General features: G+C 50.5%; 9 protein-coding genes across 9 annotated transcripts; 5 read left to right on the forward strand and 4 right to left on the reverse strand.

Annotated features, from left to right (window-relative positions):
- Positions 1 to 592: 592 nt before the first annotated feature.
- VFPPC_02879 (serine/threonine-protein kinase Eg2) lies at positions 593 to 1,926 on the forward strand (the record flags this gene model as incomplete). Its single annotated transcript, XM_018282460.1, has 3 exons — positions 593 to 688; positions 773 to 1,744; positions 1,810 to 1,926. The coding sequence occupies 3 exons, from the start codon at positions 593 to 595 to the stop codon at positions 1,924 to 1,926; spliced, it is 1,185 nt and encodes a 394-aa protein (XP_018146938.1).
- Positions 1,927 to 2,254: 328 nt separating this feature from the next.
- Positions 2,255 to 3,159, reverse strand: VFPPC_13350 (peptidase M76, ATP23; the record flags this gene model as incomplete). The annotated part of the gene is made up of 2 exons (XM_018291127.1): positions 2,255 to 2,482; positions 2,578 to 3,159. The coding sequence occupies 2 exons, from the start codon at positions 3,157 to 3,159 to the stop codon at positions 2,255 to 2,257; spliced, it is 810 nt and encodes a 269-aa protein (XP_018146939.1).
- Positions 3,160 to 4,206: 1,047 nt separating this feature from the next.
- Positions 4,207 to 6,344, forward strand: VFPPC_02880 (glutamate 5-kinase; the record flags this gene model as incomplete). The annotated part of the gene is made up of 6 exons (XM_018282461.1): positions 4,207 to 4,294; positions 4,593 to 4,643; positions 4,783 to 4,970; positions 5,048 to 5,158; positions 5,253 to 5,523; positions 5,614 to 6,344. The coding sequence occupies 6 exons, from the start codon at positions 4,207 to 4,209 to the stop codon at positions 6,342 to 6,344; spliced, it is 1,440 nt and encodes a 479-aa protein (XP_018146940.1).
- Positions 6,345 to 6,719: 375 nt separating this feature from the next.
- On the reverse strand, positions 6,720 to 7,349 carry VFPPC_02881 (pseudouridine synthase/archaeosine transglycosylase; the record flags this gene model as incomplete). The annotated part of the gene is made up of 2 exons (XM_018282462.1): positions 6,720 to 7,060; positions 7,133 to 7,349. The coding sequence occupies 2 exons, from the start codon at positions 7,347 to 7,349 to the stop codon at positions 6,720 to 6,722; spliced, it is 558 nt and encodes a 185-aa protein (XP_018146941.1).
- A 1,332-nt stretch (positions 7,350 to 8,681) lies between these two features.
- Positions 8,682 to 10,623, forward strand: VFPPC_15573 (amino acid transporter; the record flags this gene model as incomplete). Its single annotated transcript, XM_018293326.1, has 4 exons — positions 8,682 to 9,021; positions 9,091 to 9,168; positions 9,229 to 10,488; positions 10,550 to 10,623. The coding sequence occupies 4 exons, from the start codon at positions 8,682 to 8,684 to the stop codon at positions 10,621 to 10,623; spliced, it is 1,752 nt and encodes a 583-aa protein (XP_018146942.1).
- Positions 10,624 to 11,589: 966 nt separating this feature from the next.
- VFPPC_02883 (glycyl-tRNA synthetase 1) lies at positions 11,590 to 13,638 on the forward strand (the record flags this gene model as incomplete). Its single annotated transcript, XM_018282463.1, has 2 exons — positions 11,590 to 13,182; positions 13,243 to 13,638. The coding sequence occupies 2 exons, from the start codon at positions 11,590 to 11,592 to the stop codon at positions 13,636 to 13,638; spliced, it is 1,989 nt and encodes a 662-aa protein (XP_018146943.1).
- A 239-nt stretch (positions 13,639 to 13,877) lies between these two features.
- VFPPC_02884 (alpha/beta-hydrolase) lies at positions 13,878 to 15,080 on the reverse strand (the record flags this gene model as incomplete). The annotated part of the gene is made up of 1 exon (XM_018282464.1): positions 13,878 to 15,080. One exon carries the CDS (start codon positions 15,078 to 15,080, stop codon positions 13,878 to 13,880), a length of 1,203 nt encoding a protein of 400 aa, XP_018146944.1.
- A 1,565-nt stretch (positions 15,081 to 16,645) lies between these two features.
- Positions 16,646 to 17,167, reverse strand: VFPPC_02885 (hypothetical protein; the record flags this gene model as incomplete). Its single annotated transcript, XM_018282465.1, has 1 exon — positions 16,646 to 17,167. One exon carries the CDS (start codon positions 17,165 to 17,167, stop codon positions 16,646 to 16,648), a length of 522 nt encoding a protein of 173 aa, XP_018146945.1.
- Positions 17,168 to 19,641: 2,474 nt separating this feature from the next.
- VFPPC_02886 (serine/threonine-protein kinase CLA4) lies at positions 19,642 to 22,681 on the forward strand (the record flags this gene model as incomplete). The annotated part of the gene is made up of 4 exons (XM_018282466.1): positions 19,642 to 19,655; positions 19,996 to 22,018; positions 22,109 to 22,208; positions 22,272 to 22,681. 4 exons carry the CDS (start codon positions 19,642 to 19,644, stop codon positions 22,679 to 22,681), a joined length of 2,547 nt encoding a protein of 848 aa, XP_018146946.1.
- Positions 22,682 to 23,056: the final 375 nt, after the last annotated feature.

The raw sequence follows: 23,056 nt of genomic DNA on the forward strand, positions 1-23,056 counted from the left end.
GCTAGTCACGTTGCATATTTCACGTATCTGCGAAGCAGCACTGAATGTGCAAGATGTTCACTACCAAGAGATGGAGAAATCTGACCGCAACGGGCTGCCTAACCTGCCCAGATTAAGCAACTCTCTCGGCTAGTAGTTGATTGCCAGAGCAATACATGATGATACTCCATGATGTTGGCTGGGTGTCCATTGGGTGTCAAAATGGTAAGCGTCCGCCAACCACAACGGCGGAATCATGCCATTCTTAATTTTAGATTTTCGCCTAAAATCTCATGCGGCAGCTCTTTTCAAAAACATTCTTAAAATATGTGCACAACTCACTTCCTGCAAACTGCCTCTGTCCTCGGAAGCATGGCGCCGAGGAGACCCCACATACCTGCAATGTGGTTGAACACCTGAACGCTGTTGCCGTGGCAACCGCCGACACCGACTGTTTGGCTAAAGCCATCCCGCAACGGCCCTGTGGTGTCCCACAAGCAAAGCAGCATTAGACCAGCGAATCCATAAACCCCAAGGTTCATCGTCGCCAAGTTCAACCCTTGAGAATATCCTAGAGCGTTGTGTCGGTACAGCGCCCTTTGTAGCATTTTCAATGGCTTCACGAACCCTCGAGACGCGCTTCGAGCGCATGACTGTGCAGGATGAGAACGATCACGCCGAGGGTGCGAAGCACTACGTAAAGGGCAAGGTGAGCATTCAACAAGCACCAACTCTGTCTGTCAAACTAGGGACAGAGGAGACGTCTCAAAATCGCCGTTAACTGAGTTTCTAGACCATCGTCACATCGGCATCAGGACAGCTGCCGCATGGAAACAGCCGGACAAACCTTTTCAAGGTTGCACTTCAGTCCCAAAGTCACAATACCGTTGCTTCTGTGACGCTCCCATCACAAGCTGCTCAACGGAAGATCAACAACCCTGGATCACCTACTCGCAAGCCTCTCCCATCAGCAGGATCAGCACGCACGTCAGAAGAAGGCACAGAGGAAGCCGCCAAAGCCTTGGTCGAGCAGCCCAGCCTACCAAAGCAATTCCACCTGGGAATGTTCGAAATCGGCCGCCCCCTCGGCAAAGGTAAATTCGGACGAGTCTATCTTGCCAGAGAGCGTACCACAGGCTTCATCTGCGCCCTGAAAGTGCTGCACAAGAACGAAATTCAGGGCGGAGGCGTCGAGCGCCAGGTCCGTCGAGAGATTGAAATCCAGAGCAACCTCCGCCACCCTAATATCCTGCAAATGTTCGGCCACTTCCACGACAATAAGCGCATTTTTCTGATCCTCGAGTTTGCCGGGAAGGGTGAGCTGTATAAGCATCTGCGGAGGGAGAACCGTTTCCCGGAGTGGAAGTCGGCGCAGTATATTGCGCAGATGGCGTCGGCGTTGAGGTATTTGCACCGCAAGCATGTTATTCACAGGGATATCAAACCTGAGAACATCTTGATGGGCATCCATGGCGAGATTAAGATTTCGGACTTTGGGTGGAGTGTGCACGCTCCTAATAATAGGAGGAAGACTATGTGCGGCACGCTGGATTATCTGCCGCCTGAGATGATTAAGCCTGGCTCGTCGGATAACTATTACAATGAGAAGGTGGACTTGTGGAGTTTGGGTGTTTTGACGTATGAGTTTCTTGTTGGAGAGGCTCCGTTTGAGGATACGCCTGTCATGACGCAGAGGAGGATTCAAAGGGCGGATATGTCTATTCCGTCGTTTGTTAGCTCGGAGGCTGCTGATCTTATCAAGAGGGTATGTGTTGATTTGACACTTGACTGTGTGGTTGGTATGAATATGATGGCTAACTAGTGCTGCAGCTCCTTGTTCTTGATCCTGAGAAGCGAATCTCTCTTGAGCAGGTCCAAGTTCACCCTTGGATTTTGAAACACTGCGTCAAGGGAGAGCGGAAGAGCAACCGTGAAAGGGGGCAATAGAGCAGCTTGTTGGCATATCATGCAAGTCATTTTGGTCATCTGTCGGAGTTGTGTCTGTGGAAACGGACGGAGATGCGTGCAACGTTAATTGACGGGAGAGTTGGATTCAACGGCATGTTTAGGAGTCATGGGTTCTTTCTTCATTTCCGATGCTTGTTTTTCTTGGATGATTCAAAGATGAAAGTATGGCAAATCATTTCAGCACTTCGGGTGTTTCAGGGTATCTTTTGTAGCATTGAAATAATACAGACATGTCCAACGTGACTTGGTCTTGTGGAGAGATTATGTGTTATTGTTACAGATATGTTGTTGGACCCGATCCTCGTGATCACCTGTATACTTCGCCAAATGGTCTGGTATCGGAGAAGCATGAATCCCAGACTTCGTTGACAACTTTGGTGGCTTGTACATCATCCTTGCATCGAGGTCGGGCCATTACGGATTGTATTGCTCGTCTCCTGACGCAGTTTTGGAATTGTTGCGTGACGGACCACTGGCCTCTTGTGAAGGCCTCTCTTGTCCATCGACATTCGCCGCTCAACATCGAAGCTCGGATCTAGAAGGAATCATGTTAGCATGATTTCATATGGCCTCGGCCAAGAGGAACTTTGCGTATTATCGTCCTGGTTGCAGAAAGAGAAGTGGGCTAACCTCCGTGCATGCAGCATGCTTCAAGTCCTTGTCTCCCATCCAGTCCATCTTCCACCGTAAATGGTCCCATGCGTGAACCATTTCATGTGCTACCGTGTCTTCCATGTGCTTACGATCTCGCATCTCGTTCGCACATATCAAGATGCCGTGGTTGGGGTCAAACCCGCCAGCCTGGCGGCTCACCGTCCCATCCTGCTCCAAGATGGAGGGACATCGACGGCAGTGGATGTTTGAGGGCCCAAGCTGGCCATTGAGGTCTTGGATCTTCTCTGAGAGGAAGCGAACTACGGGGGAGTATGTGAATAGCCAATCCTTGTACTCTTCGCAACGTTTGCAGTCCCGCTCTTCGTGGACCTTGTACCGCCATTCTCTATAGTGAAACTTGCCCTCGGGCGTCATCTGGTTCGTCAGGATCTTGAAGTAGTTCATCCACCATTTCGTCTCTGGGTCAAAGCCGGTGCGGGCAGGGTCATTGACCATTTGCTTTGGCCGGTTTGGTAGTTTTGCATCGCTTGGCGCGTCAGCAGCTGGGTTGGACGAAGCTGCCGATGTTGACGTCGGCGTGGCGCCTGAAGACGCCATTGCAGTTGCAACGCAAGGGGAGAGAGAGGAGCCCCAAGGACCAAGTTTGCTTGGTTGCTTTGCTTTGCTCTGCTTTGCTTTGCTTTCTACTTCTTCAAGGGCGGAAACAGCCGCCTCGTTTTTCTAGCGGTTCGGGCAATGGTCTCGTTCGACGGTGGTGACGAAATATTAGGGGGGGTGGGTGAAGCTGGACGATGACTGGATGTTGAGCTCGAAATAGAGTGGACTTCTTACCCCGTACTATGTACCTGGTAAGACTCGTAAAAAGTGACAACAACAGGGCCGGCCGGAAGGATGATTTTTGGCACGTCTGGTCGAGTATTTTGCGGCTTGGAATTCGTAAAATCCCACCGCAGCAATGCAGCTTTTGCTATGGTTGCTCCAGCACGGACATGGATCATAGGCTTCAAGTGGTTCAGAAGTGGATGGATGTGGTTCGGGCTGTCCAACCAAATGCAGCCAGAAGACGGCCAAACCACCGTTCTAAACTCAGCCGACCATCAGCTAGCCAACCAGCCAGCAAAGTCAAAAACGCTGGCGGTGCAAATTCTGCCGCGCGACCGTCGATCGATGCAGCCTGTTCTTACCAGTTCTTGCCAGTTTCGCCATATCCAAAGAGGCACAGACGAGGGCGGTGAGGTGGCCCCACACAGATCGCTCTTACTAAGGCAGGAAAAGAGTGGTTCCTTCCCTGGTGGCCCGGCCGCAAAGGCGGGTTTGGCGGGTTGCAAAGTCTGCAAGAGGCGAGAGGCTGCAGAGGCTGAGAGAGACTGGAGACGAGGCCACCAGACGGTTTGAGAGGTTGAGACTTGTCACTGCAAGTGGACAGGCGTGACATGTACATCTACAAGGTACCTCGGTACGTACCCAAGTACCTCCAGCAGGTATTTTGCTGCGCATCGAAACATTAGCGCAGACTTTTGCCTGAAGTCCGCATGGGTCGGCGTGACTCGAGGAGCCTATGACGACTCTCCCAATCCGAAAGCGGGCCCGACGTCGGGCTGGGATGTTGCCTCAAATCCAATGAGATGGTTCAAAACTTCCAAAATGATGAATGCCAATGTCCATAGGGGATGCAACACCGCGCCAGGGCACGCCTTCAAGATGACGGACGAGGCATTTACGGAGTCGCAAAGTAAGTTCACCAACATGTGAGAAAGCCAGTGACGTAGCGAGACCGACAGGAGAGTGTACCATGTACAACTCTGCAGAGTTTTGACAAGGAAGAAGGCAAATGCGCAATGGGTTCCATGTCAGCCCATTCTCCTCTTGTTGTTGTTATTCGTTTCATTTCTCAGTTCTCATTTCTTGTTCTTACTTCTTTTTCATTTCATCTCAAAAGCATCCTGTTCCTGTTTCTTCAAAAGCTTCTGTTAGAGCCTTTCATGGATCTGGTGTTCCTCACGAACTTGCTAACTCCTGAGAATCAAAAGCCGCCGAGATGAAGCGGTCTCGACATCAACAGACAGTCGTCATTAAACTGGGTACGTGTCCATTTATTCCAATTAGCTGTCAACAAGCTTTCCTTTACTCCTGTTTCGCTGTATTGGTGAAAAGGAGAGTAACGGGAAGCACATTTCACGATCTTTTGTAAAAGTATCTAACACTGTTGTCATCTTACAGGGACGAGCTCCATCGTAGATGAGAAGACTCATGAACCCCTCCTGCCAATCCTCACTTTGATTGTAGACACTGCTTTCAAGTTGAGAAAGAATGGCCACAGAGTTGTCATTGTCTCCTCTGGAGCCATTGGCGTTGGTCTCCAGAGAATGGAGGTCGACAAGCGTCCCAAGCATCTCGCTCAGCTCCAGGTAAGCTCCAAATGAGGCTGACATCCAATATTGTCTGACACAAGGCTGCCTCCTACTAACACTGATTTCCCTCACAGGCCTTGGCAGCAATCGGACAGTGTCGCCTGATGAGCCTTTGGGACAGCCTTTTCGGTCACCTGTCACAGCCAATTGCTCAGATTCTGTTGACCAGAAACGACATTGCAGATGTAAGCTTCACTTTTACCACACCGTCCCATCCCCATGTTTCTCTACTTTCTACTTTTATACTTTCAAGCATCAGCTAACACAACATGGCACTAGCGTACACGATATCTGAATGCTCAAAACACATTCAATCAGCTTTTGGACATGGGCGTCATTCCCATTGTCAACGAGAACGATACCCTTGCTGTTTCTGAAATTAAATTTGGCGACAATGATACCCTTTCAGCAATTACTGCTGCCATGATTCACGCAGACTTGTTGTTCCTCATGACAGACGTTGACTGTTTGTACGACAAGAACCCGCGAACGAATCCCGACGCTAAACCCATTGAAATCGTGGACGATTTCTCGGTTCTCGAAGCAGATGGTAAGCAAGCCCTGTTCCTCTCCCTCTTTCCCCGCATTCTGTCATACACGGGTAATCTTTAGAGTGGGAACTAACCGGTATCCAAAATAGTATCAAGTGCTGGCTCCTCATTAGGGACCGGTGGCATGAGCACAAAGATTGTCGCCGCCAAGCTGGGAACTCTGGCTGGTGTGACCACGATAATTACCCGGTCCTCAAATCCGGGGAACATCCTCGGCATCGTGCGTTACCTGCATGCACAAAAGGTCGGCAGCAGCTCATCTGCATCTGACTCTGATGATCAGCGGAGTCAGATCAGTGAGCCGCCTCTGTCTCATACCACCACATCCTTGAACCTCATGGACCCGTCCTCCAATGTGGACGACGATGCACCCCCTCCTCTGCACACGCGGTTCTTGCCGTCAAGCGACCCGATCTCAGATCGCTACTTCTGGCTGCTGCATACTCCCCACCCTCACGGCACCTTGTTCATTGACGAGGGTTGCTACCGGGCCTTGATGGACAAGGCTGGCCTGCTGCCCGTTGGTATTGTTGATGTCGCGGGCAACTTCGCGCAGCATGAGGTTGTACGCATTGCCGTCGTCACCCGCAGGTCCACGCCGGGACCTGACGGACACATGTGGGACGGCGAGCCTTTGGAAGTTGGCCGTGCCTTGGTGAACTATGCCTCTGCCGAGATTACGCGGATCATGGGACACCAGAGCACCGATATTCAGAACATCCTTGGCTATGCAGACAGCGAGTATGTCGCTCAGCGGTCACATATCGGCTTCTATAGAAAGGAGAGCCGTCCTGTGACTCCTATTAGCGATCTTTTCTAACGACGTTAACGATGTGTGCCGCTGTACGGCACCCTTTTCATAGAGCGTACTTGTCTTTCGTATTTTTCCGGGCATGGATAAATTACAGTTTGCAATCAGATATACTACAATCACTGAAACGTGATACTAGATATTGGCATTAGTTAATTCTTTTTCTCTCAATGAACAGATCAACACTTTTGCTGTCTCCGGACACAACCCCCACATACAGACAAAGCCATAATCTACTCTTCCATGTGAAAATTTATCGTTCCTTTTAAACGCCTATGCGATGTGGCAATAATGAATATCCCAAATGACCCAATAACGCCATCTTTCAGCCCTGCATGTCCTTCCTTTCACACCCCTACTTCACAAACCCCCCAGCCTACCACCTCACGTCGTAGCAAACAAATTGTCCTCATCACGCAGATACTCTCCGCAATCCGCCTGCCTAAAGCATGTGATACCCGTCGGGTCCAACCGCCGAGCCTCAGCGGTACTCCTTGCCGTGATGCCAAAGCCCAACGGCGTGTCGTTCATGTTGTACACCACCACGCCCTGGTGCTCGGGGCAGTCGTCTGACCATCTGCCGACGTGGGCTTTGACAATGTTGCCGCCGTACAGGAAAGGCATCTCGCCATTCGGTCGGACCCAGACCTTCCATCGGGCGTGCTCGGAGAGGATTTCGAGAGCGGTGATGTGAAGGCGGAATTTACCGGTCTTTGTGAATTTTCCTGTCATTAAAAAAGAGAGTAGAGTTAGCCAGGCACGGGTGAGCAGCGGTAGGGAGAGGGTCGTGGGCGTACCTATGCAGGTCCCTAGTGAGAGGAGCTTGTCGCGGGCAATTGATGTGGCGAGATTGGCGATGGATAGGCGGACATAGTATACTCGGTCCTTGTTCAGGCGGAAGCAGAAGCGGTCGCCGTCTTCGAGGGGCGCAATGAGGTTCTTGAGTGAGTTGCCGGTGTAGTTGGCCAACTTGGTGAAGAGGGTTTTGGTCTCTTGCTCGGTGAGGGGGCGCATTTTGTCTGGCGCCTAGGGGTGGAATTGTAGTGGCGGGTGCAGTTTAATTCGACGTCGCTGCGTTCTGGGCGACGACCGGGTATGTAAATCGTCCGGATTGTCGAGTCGCTTTGGAGGTGAGGTGTAGTTCAACGGGTCTTTATCAAGTTCCTGCAAAGAAAAAAAATCTGGGAGCCGCTAGGTCACACACCTGGCACCTTATCGTGAGTGGGGCGTCCTGATAAAGAACCATCTGTGGGTGGGAGGATTTGTGGGCTGTGATTGGCTGATACTCTCCTTGGGGTGCATGCATATGGCTTGTTATCTATGATACTATAGATAAATCGAACCGTTTTTGACGTTTCCAGAAGAAGGGTATCGGGATTTAAATTGGACGATCTTTGGCTTGGCTTTTTCTACGTTTTTTGTTGCTCTTAGTAAGCATTTTGACTTCATGTCTTTGAATGCTGTGTTTCTGAACAGTTGACGCTGCCCACGATCCATGTGTGTAAGAGGTTGTTGCGAACAAAAGAGTGAATACCATAAAACTAACTTGATTGGCTGGGTATGGTACGCGAATTATTCTCTGTATTCGCAATCTTGAAGATACGACGTGTTTACGAGGAAATGTGGTCTTCGGAGATGTAACGTGCGATATCCGATGCAGGTGGTGTAAGCGCGAACCAAGGTTTGGTCGAATGACGTACTAGATTGAAGATACTCCGGTACTGTGACGATAGTTGCTAACTGATCTCAATGCAAGGGAATATGATGTTATTTGTGGTATCAGCCATTATTTGCCGTCGGAAATGACGAGGTACTGTTTGTCCAAGGCATGTACAAGATCGCCATGTATTTGAGTCACGACAGCTGTCAAAGGCGCAGACTACAACATCATCTTCACAGCCATTGGTTTATTTTTCGCGGTAATTGTTAAGCTTGATGGATGGAATATTCGCCGTTTGTACCCAGGAAGCGTGTTACGTGATGAAATTGGCCGGCCGTCCTGTCGATCTCGTCTCTCACACCATGTTTTGTGCTATTCGTAGTGCCGTCTCATCCGAGATGGACCAACACTTCTTCCCCGCGTGCCGATGTCCGAGTAGGGAGGGATTGCCATGTTGAGAAGCTCATAAGTCAGTCGTAATTTACGTCACGGTGATTTAAAATCAGCAGGTGTCCTACCTCTATTGACTTTATTTCTTTTTGAGCGGGCACAATAACAGTATATCCTCGACATCCAACTCACCCTAGGCCCTGGATACTGCGTCTTGGCATCAATCAAATTGATTCCGCCCCACCCAAGCTTCTAAAGTTGGCACCTGCAGGCGACAAACTGCCCGATTCAGCGCTATGGAGAAGCCATCCGAGCCTGTGGCTGGCCAAGGCGTTGCTACAGGCTTCACCTACATCAAGCCTCAGCTTCGAAAGCCGCACGATCCCGCTGTCAAATTTGAAGAGTATCATTACTATGCGCACAAGACGCGGACCGAGGAGGAGACGTACGTGGCGCCGACGACAAAATGGCGGGAACTGCTGTTCAAGAAAAAGGACAAGCAGGGCCAAGACGACCATCCTGAGGCGCATATGCCCTCGGAACGGGAGCTCACGAGTCGAACAAATAGGATTGAGATTACTGATGAGGAATGGACCAATGCTAGCCGTGCATATAGAACGGCTTCTGTAGGTGCTTGTAAGTGGCTTCCATTTGATAGTCTGTGGGACGATTACAATGGGTTGGGGTTGCTGATGGTTTATTTAGGCTTCTATTTGATCACGACGGATATCATGGGGCCTTATGGAGTTGGCTTTGCCATGGGCACCCTAGGATGGGGACCAGGTAAGTGGAACGTGTAATTGGGTTGTATTGATATTACATCCATCTAATTCAATAATATAGGCATCGCCTTCTACACCATCTTCGGCTTCATGGCTGGCTATAGCGGATACCTCATCTGGCGGGTATATCTTGGGGTGGACAGTTATCAATTCCCGGCCAGAAACTATGGCGATCTTGGCTTCCGAACTTGGGGTACAACCATGCGCCATCTCACCAATGTGCTGCAGGCCCTGGGACTTTTGCTGCTTCTCGGCCAAGTTACCATTCAGTTTGGCCAGAACATTTCCGAAATGTCCAGGTTCAAGTTGTGCTATGTAGTCTGTCCCGTGCTGTTTGTATGCGTCGGTTTCTTCCTCACCCAAATCCGAACTCTGCGAAACTACGGAATAGTGGCCAACTTGGCTGTTTGGTTGAACTTGCTTGTCATTTTCATCACCATGGGCGTCATTGCGCATTCTCCTCCAAACTATGCCATTGCCACACTAGGTTCGGCCGGTAGTGCGGTAGATCCGTCAACCATCACAAAAGGCCCGGATGGAAAGTATCCCCCGGTCATGCACTACAATGGACTTCCGCCAAATGGACTTGTCGGCTCCATCAACGGCTTGTTGTCTGGAGTCTTGGCATATGCCGGCGCGCAGCTCTTTGTTGAGTTTCTCGCCGAGATGAGACGGCCGCGAGACTTCCTCAAAGCCATGTGGGGAGCTCAGCTTTTCATATACACCGTATACCTCGTCTATGGGTGCTTCGTGTATCACTGCCAAGGCCAATACAGCTATCAACCTAGTTACCAAGGCGTCAGTACATATGGATGGCAGACTGTTGGCAATGCCATCTCGTTGATCAGCGCTCTGATTGCGGCTGGGCTTTACGGCAACATTGGTATCAAGGTCATGTACAACAACGTTCTCATTGATATTTTCAATGCGCCGCCGCTAGTCACCCGCCGTGGCAGATTCCTCTACGCCGCAATAGTCCCCATTTGGTGGGCTATTGCTTTTATCGTTGCGGCCGCTATCCCAGATTACTTTGGGTTCGTCAGTATTATCTCAGCAACTTGCTTGCTAAACTTGACATATACGCTGCCACCACTGTTTGCGTTGGGATACGACATACAACGCCATGCGCCTCGGGCAGACATTGGTGAAGGCTTTGATCCAACGACAGGGGCAGTGCTTCGCAATGGCGGACGGATGCAACGACTGATTCGCGGCTTCCTCAGCGGTGGTATCTTTCAGGTGTCCGTCAACGTGTGGCATGTTGTGTATTGTCTGGCCTCGCTGTCGATGTGTGGTCTGGGGACGTACGCTGCTATTGAGGGTAAGTTTGATGTGTAGCTTGCCCAGGTACGTTGGAAAGTGCTGACAATTGTGTCCATCAGGTATGATTGAGGCTTTCAAAGAGCCTCAGTTGAATTCTTTCTCTTGCGTTTCACCTCTGAATCTGAATGCGTAAACGGACTGATAGGAGTGTTGTGCACACACAGGCGAATAACCTGTCCTGAACGTTTGCAGAGGAAATGGTTCTGCTACGCCTTGCAAATATTAGTGGAAAGACCTAGGCAGTATTTCCTTGCAAAGTAATTTCATCTGATTCTTTCTGGTGAAATCTGCCGAGTGCATGTCCAAGTGTATGTCAAACACTAGAAGTGTCAACCTCACCATGTTCAAACATTGAACCCGACACTGCAAAAATGATACCTGCATGTGGCCGACATGAAGATGTTGAGAGCTTCATGCTTCAAATTTCCTTGTCCTGGTTAGCGTCAAGTGCCTCAGGCCCATTGTTGCCCCTGGAGGCATCAACAGCCCCTGTCAATGCAAACAAACGACCTAATGGCGGGGTAACTTCTCTCTGGACCTGAGCTCTTTCCTCCTAGATCAACTATCAGTCAATGCATCTATCCGTACCGGCGCCAACATCGGACCACCTACTCTCTCATTCGCCCTTGAATCTGCCCACTCAGTCATAATCCAGTCACAACTCCCAACCAGTGCCAAGTTCCCACATCAAATGCATTAGGGTAACCAACTACTGGCTCTCTCTGACAGTCGCGGCAAAAAAGAAAACTGACAGCCACGACCCTAGTGGGACCTTGGGCCTTCCTCAATCGGCGAGTCACACAGGTTGACTGGTCTCTGCTTCGAGACACTTCTAACCCCACCATCCAGTTCATCGAGGGATCAAAGTGCGCCAGAGTTTCTCGTGACTCACGCACTTGCTTCCTTGAACGTCTTGATAATACGGTGGATGAAGCCAATTCGAATTTTGAGACTTTCTTCTTCTTCATATACATCACGTTTTGTCGCCAGCAGTCCATCTCGTCGGTTCCCAGCGACCTGCCAGCGAAACTTTTCCGTTTTTCGAGCCTTGCAAGCCTATCAAGCGCCGCCCAAGTCGCAAAAGAAACAGCAATCCGCAATGACGACAACAGCGACGACCCTCAAGGGTCAACCCCTTGACAAGCCCGTACTCGATGCCATGCTAAGACGGCGCATGTTCTACACACCTTCGTTTGAAATCTACGGTGGTGTTGGTGGTCTATACGACTATGGTCCCCCAGGTTGCTCGCTGCAGGCCAACATTGTTGACCTCTGGCGCAAGCACTTCATTCTTGAGGAGGACATGCTCGAGGTGGACTGTACCGTCCTAACCCCCCACGATGTGCTCAAGACCAGTGGCCACGTCGACAAGTTCGCCGACTGGATGTGCAAGGACCCCAAGAACGGCGAAATTCTGCGAGCCGATCACTTTGTCGAGGCGATGCTCGAGGCGAGACTAAACGGTGATAAGGAGGCCCGTGGTCAAAAAGTGGAAGAGAAGGATGACCCCAAGAAGAAAAAGAAGAAGGCCAAGTCGGAGGCTGTGAAGCTGGACGACGCCGTGGTCCAGGAGTATGAGGAGGTACTGGCCAGAATCGACAACTACGACGGCCCTCAGCTTGGTGAGCTTATCAAAAAGTACGACCTCAAGAACCCAGCTACCGGCGTTCTCCCCTCAGACCCCGTTGCCTTCAACCTCATGTTCCAGACTTCGATCGGCCCCAGCAGCAATCTTCCCGGCTATCTTCGCCCCGAGACTGCCCAGGGCCAGTTCCTCAACTTTGCCAAGCTCCTGGAGTTTAACCAGAGCCAGATGCCGTTTGCTTCTGCTTCCATTGGCAAGTCGTACAGAAACGAAATTTCCCCCCGCGCCGGTTTGCTGCGAGTTCGAGAGTTCCTGATGGCCGAAATTGAACACTTTGTCGACCCCCAGGGTGGTAAGAAGCACCACCGATTCCACGAGGTTGAGGATGTTGTGCTCGTTCTCCTGGATCGTGATACCCAGCTGTCTGGCAAGACTGATACTAAGAAGGTTACTGTCGGTGAGGCAGTCAAGTCTGGTCTCGTCGACAACGAGACTCTTGGTTACTTCCTTGCCAGAATCCATCTCTTTTTGGAGAGGATCGGTGTGGATTTGTCAAAAATGCGCTTCCGTCAGCACATGGCTAACGAAATGGCCCATTACGCTTGTGACTGCTGGGATGCTGAACTGCTGACGAGCTCTGGCTGGGTTGAGTGCGTTGGTTGCGCTGATCGAAGCGCCTATGACTTGTCTGTCCATGCTAAGAAGACTGGTGCTCCTCTTGTTGTGCGTGAGCGCTTGGAAGAGCCTCTGGTTATTGAGGAGTGGCAGGTCGACATTGAGAAGAAGAAGTTTGGTCCTCTGTTCAAGAAGGATGCTAAGACGGTTGAGACGGCTTTGTTGGCTACTTCTCAAGACGAACGTGAGAAGCTTGCCAAGCAGCTGAGTGAGTCTGGCAAGATTTCTCTGCAAGTTGCCGGCGTTGGCGATGGCAAGGTTGAGCTCGGCAGCGACACTCTCAAGATTGAGTTCCGCAAGCGAGTTGAGAACACGAGAGAATTCACCCCCAACGTTATCGAGCCCTCATTCGGTATCGGCCGTATCCTATACTCCCTGATTGAGCACAACTTCTGGACTCGTGGCAGTGACGGCGGTGACGAGGCCCGTGGTGTAAGTCATCCCAGAACAACGTACAAAATTTGACAAGGTACTAATCGAGTCGTACTATAGGTCCTCTCATTCCCTCCCACCGTGGCCCCCACCAAGGTTCTCATCGTCCCTCTCTCCAACAATGCTCAGTTCCGACCTATTATCAAGAAGCTCTCTCAGCAGCTCCGAACTGCCGGAATTTCCAATCGCATTGACGACTCATCCGCCAGTATCGGTAAGCGATATAGCCGAAATGACGAGCTCGGTACACCTCTCGGCATCACTGTCGATTTCCAGACCCTGCAGGACCACACCATTACCTTGAGAGACCGTGACTCTACAACCCAAGTCCGGGCTGAGGAGTCCAAGATTCTGGATGCTATCAAGGCGCTTGCTGATGGTTCAAAGAACTGGGAGAAGGTGGCTTCTGAGTTGCCAAAATTTGAGGGCCAAGAGGTGGAAATTCCTGCTCGTTGAATAAAATAGAGAGCCATCGATCGTTATGAAGTTGATGAATGTGGGGAACGATGCATGGAATATTCGTGTTCAGTGTGGAAGAGAATAAATGCAGCTTCGATTTTAATACACTTCAAGAGAACCTTGAACTGCACAGCATGTAGCCTGTTTTAGATTCAATCTAGACACTAAATATGAAGATGAATAGGTCATATGCCTGTGGATCAAACATTATGATTTGTCTTGTCTGGTCGTATCTTTCACGACCACAACTCCTCCAACCAGTCAAGGCAATCGCCATTGAATAAACTACGATTTCCAGCCTCACAGTGTTCACCACCCCCATCTGCCGCCTTATATCTCACAAACCTCTTCTCCTGTGCCCCAAGCCGTTCATAAAATTCCCATGAATCAGAAGCCAATTCATCGTTTTCCGCACACGACACAAAACAAGGACACGTAATCTCCGCCGGATTCAGCTTGAACTTATCCATCTCCTCAAACATGTCCACGATGTTATCCAGGCCATGGACGTGCTTGATCCGTCTCATCGTCCACCCATTCGACGGGTCAGCCGACATCCTTGCAAGAATAGTCGACACCAGCGATACGACAGCCCAAGATGTATCCTTTGGGAATACACGCCGCCAGGTTTCTGGAAGGGGTAACCTTGCACGAGCCCTCTTCCCTATATCGACTTGTCCGGGGTCAGCGATGATAGCTGCCAGACGCTTCTCTTTCGTGGCCGCCCGGGGAACCTGGTAGCCACCTAGGCTGATGCCCATGGCTGCAATTTTGGATTTATCCACGTCAGAGCGTGTGTAGAGGTAATCTACGACGGGGGTGATGACGGACTCCCATTTGTGTGTGGTGATGAGATTCTGTTCAACAAGAGCGAGTCCCTGGCCTGGTCCGTCGAATAACAAGACGTTGAAACCTCTCCGTAGAGCAGCAGCACCACTGAAGAAGAAGCACTCTTCTTTGGTTGAGTCATACCCACCGTTTATGATGAGCGTTACGCATCGTCTTGCTGTTCGGGGACGAAGGAAATACCCCGGCAGGGCTGTATCTTTGTAGGGAATTGAGACTCTCTCGCACTCATGATGCGTGGACAACTTCATAGCTTCGATGAAGCATGTTTCGCAGTTTTTGAAAGCTGCCCGGGTTCGTTTATCGTCTGGGTTGCCGATGAAGAACTGTCCCGATGCGCGGTGGTACATGGATGCTCGGAGGAAGGCCTCGTGTGCGGTTTGGCTGTGATGTTTGGCGAGTGCTGCCGCAGCGACTTGTTCTATCCGGGTGGCTGTCTTGTTCCATTCTTTGTACCATGATTCTGTGTCGTGGGGTGTGATTCTTGTGGTGGTTGAGTGCGCTTCCGTGATGTCGCTGCCTTGTTCGTATGTAGCCGAGAGGATGCGGAGGAGTTGGCCGTCGAAGATGGGGTCGTTGTGGAAGATTTTCATGGTGTTGGAGGATTCGGGAATTATTCTGGAGTATGTGTTACTACTGGTTTAAGTTGGATTGGCGATACATTCAGAGTGTGCAATGTTTGGCGGCATGTGCTTTGGTTTTATATGGATGGCGTGAAGCTCATGAGTGTCAATATTTCCACTTTTGGCTACGTACTTGGTGTGGCGTGGTGTCTTGATTTTGACTTTCGATAATTACTGTGCGTGTTGTGCGTATGACCACAAGGGCGGTTCTGTTCAACAGCCACATTTTGGCGACGGATTGAAGTGTCCGGCGTGAGGTGTGCGCTTGAGGTTGGCGATGATATTTGATGGATGTCACATATGTATTGGATGTAATGCTGACGCTGCTCAGGCAGGACCATTTGGGATCAATGCTCAAGGTCGGCTCCGGCATCTCTTAAACTTGCACCAGCTTGCAGCTTGGGTTGTAGCTCATATTTGAGAGCTAATATTGTTTCCTTGGGAATGGAACAGACTTCCTCAGGAGCATTCGTCGGCAAGGTTATCTCACTGCTACACTTGAAACACATCCAATAATTTTACCTGCGGTTTTTTTTTTTTTTGAGAGAATTTTGTTGTCGCCGGTGTCTTGATGTTCTTATACCATTACATCTTTAGACTACGTAGACAGATCGTGCGTGACGAGTGTTCCGTTACAGAACGTCACCAACATGCCGTCAAATAAGCTGCCACAGACCTTGATAACTTTGCGCACGCTTGGCTGCCCATGTGTCCCAGTGCTCCAGGCCACATGGGAAGCCAGGTTTTGTGTAAATATTTTGGGTTTATATGTAGACAACCCTTTGATATGCATCACTGCACTTACAAAGCAGAGCCAGGTATACAGTACTCACGGACTGATGTAATGACGAGGGTCTTGGACGGCGAGTGGCGATCTGCAACAAGGACAGCACATTGTGAGTAAAAATAGAGCTGTACATTGAGGTCGAATAGCCCAGTGGAGGGACAGGAGACCGGTCAGCGAAACGATTTCCCTGTGTTCTGCGGCCAAATTCTCTTGCATGGGATACATGCATCGCCAAGAACATCATTATGGGGCTCACATCGCTCTGTCACGGCACGCTTTGTTTGAAGCGATCCGGTGATGTTATACCCCGAGGGGTTGGACCTGTTTCTCAAACCGGGTTGGTGGTAATGAAACAATGAGACCGCTTTCAACAACACGGAACGATGGCATCCATTCATTCCAAGACTGCAGTGGCAGATGTGCGAAGATGAAGGAGGTGATGTTGATAGTCTTTTCAGGCGCCGATATTGGACGCCGACTATTCCACGATTACATCAAGGGATACTCCCATTTGATTTGTTCCAAAGCGCGTACGGAGTCGAGCCCGTTAGCTTCGCCTTGCGAAACCAATTCATTCACCACCGACTGTTTAGTTCTTATTAGCTCCCATTTCAACCGGAGGAACGTGGCAACGGGCTACTAGTGGGCAGGGGAGGGGGGCAGATCTATTGTAGGTGGAAATGATGACGGAGTGTTTCACCTTGGCGGCCCCTAATTGACGGAGTGTGACAAAGGCGTAACAAACGATTCAGGGGCCATGGCTTTCCTCTCCAAGTTCACAGATTGTGACACTAATATGGATTCCTGAGCACAAGAGAAGTTTCCAAAATGGCCTGATTTCGCAGCAATCTGCGGTACTAGTGCGATCAATATGATTCCCTCGGAGCCTCTCCATGGCTGGCAAATTTTGTGGTCGTGATGGAGTTGCGTGATGGCGTCTGTTGCAGATGTCGATGGCACAGCCACATGGCATGCAAGTGCTGGGCGCTGAAAGCAGAATGACAAAACCGTACGTACACTTGGTTCCCCGTATTTGCGCAGTCGACGTTTCGGTCAAGCGACTATTTCGGACAATCTTGGCCTTGTGGCAATGTGGAGGTGTAGCTGAGCTCAGAATATTTGGAAACAAGAATGGACGGCGATGTTGTCCACCTTCATGCCCCCGGGTTACGAATTGCCTTGGAGATTTTGCCTCCAGTGCTTCCAGCTCGCCTGGACTTTGGAGCAGCCAAAGCAGGGCTCCTTTGTAAACAACAGTTATTGTTCTCATACTCCGTAGTCCGTAGTCGGTACGGTCGTCCAAAATTGATAAAAGGTGGACACGGGAGCACCAAGGCTGATGGAGAGTGTTGCGGAGCGAATGAGCCCCCACCACTCTGGCCCATCGATCCCTACAATACATGAGATACCCCAGTCAAAGACTCCTGCAATTGTCTGTCAGGTGGATCTCACTGCTGGGGTGCCGTCGTTTGTGAGGCTCTTTGGCAGATTTTGAGGGTGTGCGTGAAATGGCACCGCATTGGCACGAAATATTGAGAATCGATTGGACCATTCGGCTGCGGTATGTGTTTTGTCTGGTAGTCATCACCTCTCTCTTTGCTGAGACAACTGCCTAGGTAGTTGTTGAGGAGCCCGCAGGCGGAAAAGATGGAATACATACAGAGTACCCCGTACTGTATGTCGAGAAACGGCTGTGTTCGCTTTAGACGCCCGCCGACAAATGCAACGTTGATGGTCTAAAACAAAGCGTCTCCAGTAGCCGCCGGGCTGGCGGTTGAATATGCGAACCTGACCAGGCCAGAGAAGGACGGACATAGAGTGGGGGGTCAAAAGTATTTGAACAAGGGAAACGCATCGCATATCGCGGTATATGTGTTAGTGTGTACTTGTAAATGGGCAAATATTGATTCCTTTTGCCACAATCTGTAGGCCTTGTTTGTTCTTTGCCCAGTGTGCGAGCCGAGCGAGCCAGACCGTTGCATCTTTCAGTGTTGGGCGTCAAGTTGAATGTTGCCTTGAATTGTCTGGTTCTAAAAGTTCCCTGACACTACCCTCGGGTCCCCACAACCGCGCCGAGAGCAGTAATCTGTGGCAAGAGCATGGACCCTTGATCCTTGTCGGGATTGTGTGTGGTTGTTGGTTGTGGAAAGACGTCTGGTTCAAGTTGGGTTGGTTCAATGTTGTCAAAGGAGAGAGAAGCACATGGCGATACTCATTGCTAATGGTCAGTTATCTAGCTCACCTTTACGGAGTACTGTAGTTGATGGTTATTTCTCTGTCGAGGGCAAGAAGGGCAAGGCTTATGCTCATTAGGTCCCTTCCTTCCTTCCTTCCTCCTTGCTCTTTGTCTGTTCTTATTCTCCAGTCATTTTCAACAACAACGACCACTCACAGGTCCAACGTCCCCTAGCCTGTGGTTGTGTCTATCAGATCCGACAGAATGCAACACAAGAGTCGTTGGCTCTAAATTACTCAGTGCAGTGCAGTAACATTCGCATGTGCATGCCCACACGAAAATCTGTAGCCCCAGGCATGGCGCCAATCGAAAGCAGTCAATCTGTGATTGTGCGAGACGACTCTGGACGCCATCCGCCTCCAGTTTTCGGTGTGGCCTGGTGGTGTCAGGTGTCTGGTGCGGACTTGACATGGACTGGACATGGACTGGACATGGGCACAAGTGCACATACTCAGACATTTGTTTAGATTGTGACATCGAATCGCACATCCAGTACTCCGTACTCCATACAGTCAGTCAGAAGAAAACCATACCACACCGCAACGCACCGCACCGTACCTCTCTCAATCGAGAAGACTGTGTGTCTACTCCGTGCCCCTGGTTTCCATATTGTCCCTGTCCTACTGTTTGGTTCTAAGCCTTGCCTTGGACGCCGTTTATTGGAGTGCATATGTCTGGTAGTTTTGGTCAAGTGTCCGTCCGCTCCATCAAATCGTCCCGCAAATGCCCTGCCTTGCCTCATGTGGTTCGTCCGCCTACTACTCAAGACCTTCCTCTTCCATCCAACCTTTTTGCCTCGCTTTCAGTACTCCCGTTAGCTTGGACGGCCCAGCACCGTCACTGATGCTTGTTGTTTGTCTTGTGCCAGCGAAAGTGTCTTAGCTGTGTCTTCCTGGTTTCCTTGATAAATTTTTTTTTTTTTGAGAGCCTCTCGTGGTTCTTTCTGGCTGTTGCTATTTGCCATCGGTGGCCCAAATATTTCGCCCCTCCTGTCTTGAAAAATCGGTGCCACGATTGACCCTGGCCTGACCTGGGGCACCAGACTTTGACCGCTGCTCCTGAGCCGCCAGACCAGACCTCGACCTGTCTCCGTCTCCCACTTGAGAGATCCGACTCCCAAGACAGAACAAGAACAGACCCCGACCACAACCCCCCCAGCTCCATGCGCCGACGCCCCTCTTTCGTCTCTACCTGAACCACAAAGCCAGACTCAAAGCCAGCAACACTTGCTTCCGGCTGCTACAAACGTTCAGAGCTAGCATCCTACTAACTCTGTCTTGTTTCCTTTTTCTTCTTTCAATCCCCAATTGCCGTTTGATTTACCTCGTTGCACCCAGCAGGCCGGACATAAGCCTTGATTGTGCTACTGCTTGCGCTCAGCGTCCGCCCGCTTGACTCGACTTCGAGACGCCTCGGACACAGGGGCTTTGAGCATTTAAAACGGCCACGACTTGCGACATCACATTGCACACTCTGGGTTGACATCGCCGCGGTTTATTTTCACAACCATGGCGCAAAACGGGTATGTTGAAGCCGTTCCGCTCTCTGTCTCCATGATCCCTCCCCTGGTCCTTGACGTAGCGCAGAAGTGCCTTGCCTGCCAGTCGCTACCCAGCCTATCCTACATACGATCCAAAAAGTGGCAAAACGATTTACCGGAATGTTGAACGAGCGGTTTTGTTTTGCGATGATGGCCTCTTTCAGCTGCGGATTGCATTACTGGGCCTCGTGGATAACGAGTCTTGTTGGTGCAATGACCCTGCGGGCTGAATTATTCTTCATTCTAAACAGAAACGAAACGAGCACTGAATTATATGTCGCGCAATCATATCCAGTCGACCCCAAAGCTAACAGCATTTCAGCCTCTACTCCGCCGGCCAGTTCATGAACCCTGGGCCGGCTCCCAAACCTCCGACAGACAGACCACGACTCAACTTGACCCCAAGTGCCAACCTGCCCGGCAACATGGCAAACATGGCTATTTCACCGATCCGAAGTACCGCCACATCGACCTACACCGGTTCTACCATCTCCTTGCCCATTGCCCGCCAGCAGTCTAATAGCATGGATGGAATGGGAGGCGTTGCCATAAAGAAAGAAGGCTGGGCCTCGGTCAAGGAAAGCAAGAACTTCATACAACCTTGGAAACAAAAGTATCTTATTCTTCGAAAAGAGGCTCTCGACTTTCACAAAACGGAGGGAGGCAAAGTTTCATACACGTTATACCTGAAGGATGTGGTGAATGTCGGCCGAGTTGAGGCTGCTGGAACCATTTTCGAGATCAAACGAAAGCCCGATGGCGCTTCAAACAGCCCTGGTGACGACGATGGCCAGACGAAAACCTTGCATATCAAGGTCAAGAGTGACGATGATCTCTACGAATGGATTGACTTCATCTACGGCGCCTGCCCGGGCATGGGCGGTGTGAGCAACCCAACCAACTTTTCCCACGCAGTGCACGTTGGTTTTGACCCTCAAACTGGCGAATTCGTTGGCTTGCCGCCCGAATGGTCTAAACTACTTAATTCATCGGCAATCACCAAGGAGGACTATGAGAGGAACCCTCAGGCTGTGTTTGAAGTTTTGGACTTCTACACCGACCTTGCAAAAAGAGCTGAAAACCCCAACCAATTTTCCAGCATGACTCCCACGCCCCCAGGAGGCATGCAACACAAACAACTTGGAACCGGAGCAGGTATCGCTCCACCTCGTCCAGCTCCTCCTACTCCAGTACAGCGAAATCCAAGCTATGGCAGCACAACAACACAGTCTAGCAGTGGTCAGCAACGGCGTCCGACCCTCGTAGAACAACAGCATCGGCAGCAAATGCAGAACATGTCTCCGAATTATGCATCTCAGGAAGCCCTTAGGGAGGAGCAACGCAAGAAGCAAATGGAATCCCAGCGCCAGCGTGAGGCAGAAGACCGAGAACGCCGCGAGCTTGAGGCTTACAACTCATCCATTCCCAAGAATAAGGTTCCTATGGCCCAGCAAGAAATTGGTGGCTATGGTGGCGGTAGCTCTGGAGGCTCACCACATGGCGATCGATTTAATCCCACGAGAGCTGCCCCGCCAGCACCGAAGCCGTCGGGCAGCCCAGCAGCAGCAAATGGCCTACGTGCTCAGAGACCTGCTCCTCCTCCTCCGTCATCCAATGCCCCCCAACGCCCTCCACCAGGAGGCCAACCTGGTCCCCGCGACCCAAGCAGTCAATCCTCCAGAATACCTCGAAACGACGGCTCACCAGCATCTAGAAATCAAAATGGAGCTCAGCCTTCTCAACCAAGACAGCCACAGCCTGCACAAGGAGCATCAAGATTGCCGGCCCCGGTGAAGCCTCTCAATGTGGCACCTAAACCAAGCCAAGGTCATCCAGCAGACGGAGTCAAGGCCGCCGAGGCTGCCCTTAGCGCAAAGCCTGCACCATCTGAACGCAAGCAGGATATCCGAATGTCGACAATGTCAGAAAACGAGGTCATGGCGAAGCTCAAGGAGGCTGTGTCAAAGGATGACCCCAACATGTCGTACTCCAAGCAGAAGAAGATTGGCCAAGGCGCCTCAGGGTCTGTGTATGTTGCCAAAATCAAGGAAACTGCTCAGGGTATTGCCCGTGAAGTTCTGCGGCAACAAGGTCCCCGTGCTCAAGTCGCTATCAAGCAGATGGATCTTGCCCATCAGCCTAGAAAGGAACTTATCGTCAACGAAATCATGGTCATGAAGGATAGCCGACACAGAAATATTGTCAATTTTCTTGACGCTTTCTTGCGAAACAACAATCAAGAGCTTTGGGTTGTCATGGAGTATATGGAGGGTGGAGCTTTGACCGACGTCATTGATCATAATCCATCGATCTCTGAAGAGCAGATTTCGACAATTTGCCACGAAGTAAGTGGACTTGATTCCTGTCCTTTGTAAAGCAACATCTGTTAAATAGATGCGGCATTGGGTTTCACTAACGTAACATCTTCTTACTAGACCTGCAGTGGGCTGCAACACCTTCACTCTCAAAGCATCATCCACAGAGATATTAAGAGCGACAATGTTCTGCTTGACGCTCGAGGCAATGTTAAAATCAGTAAGTGGTCTCAACCGAGCGTGTGTCCAGATTTTATGCTCCGAATGCTGACTTGATAAACAGCTGATTTTGGATTCTGCGCCAAGCTTACCGAGACAAAGTCGAAGCGAGCCACAATGGTTGGAACACCATACTGGATGGCACCGGAAGTTGTCAAGCAGAAGGAGTATGGCCCGAAGGTCGATATTTGGTCCTTGGGAATTATGGCCATTGAAATGATTGAATCCGAACCGCCCTATCTAAACGAAGAACCTCTAAAGGCGTTGTACCTAATCGCCACCAATGGAACGCCTCGGCTCAAAAAGCCCGAGAAGCTCAGCAAGGAGCTCAAGGCATTCCTCTCAGTATGTCTTTGCGTCGATGTCAAGAGCCGGGCTTCGTCCGATGAACTACTGGCACACGACTTTTTGAAGCACGGATGTCCATTAGGCAGCTTGGCAGAGCTTTTGGCGTTCAAGAAGCACGCGAAATAAGCCAGCAAGCCTACCGATAACAAAAGACTTGGGGGCTTCTCATCACACAACACTTCACAACTTTAAAGCTTGGTTTATGACTAAATCAAGAATGACAGACATGTCGATTCGCGAAAATGACCTGAATTTGGGCGTTTGGGCTGGGATCCAGAAACAATTGTATCTTCCTCTTGAGCAAAGCGCCCGACAAAGTTGGTGCTTGAGGCATCTTGAACCAGGAAAGAAGTGTGGTTTTGATGACACAGGATTAGATTCAGGATGTCTTGAATTGGGAGCTCCGTAGAGAGAGACAGAGACAGAAAGAGGGACAAACATATAGTGGTGGTTTGGAGCTGGTTGTGAAGGTGACTTCCACATTCACAGACTCCTGACTAA

Source organism: Pochonia chlamydosporia, chromosome 2 (assembly GCF_001653235.2).
Source record: "Pochonia chlamydosporia 170 chromosome 2, whole genome shotgun sequence".
Classification (NCBI taxonomy): Eukaryota; Fungi; Ascomycota; class Sordariomycetes; order Hypocreales; family Clavicipitaceae; genus Pochonia; species Pochonia chlamydosporia.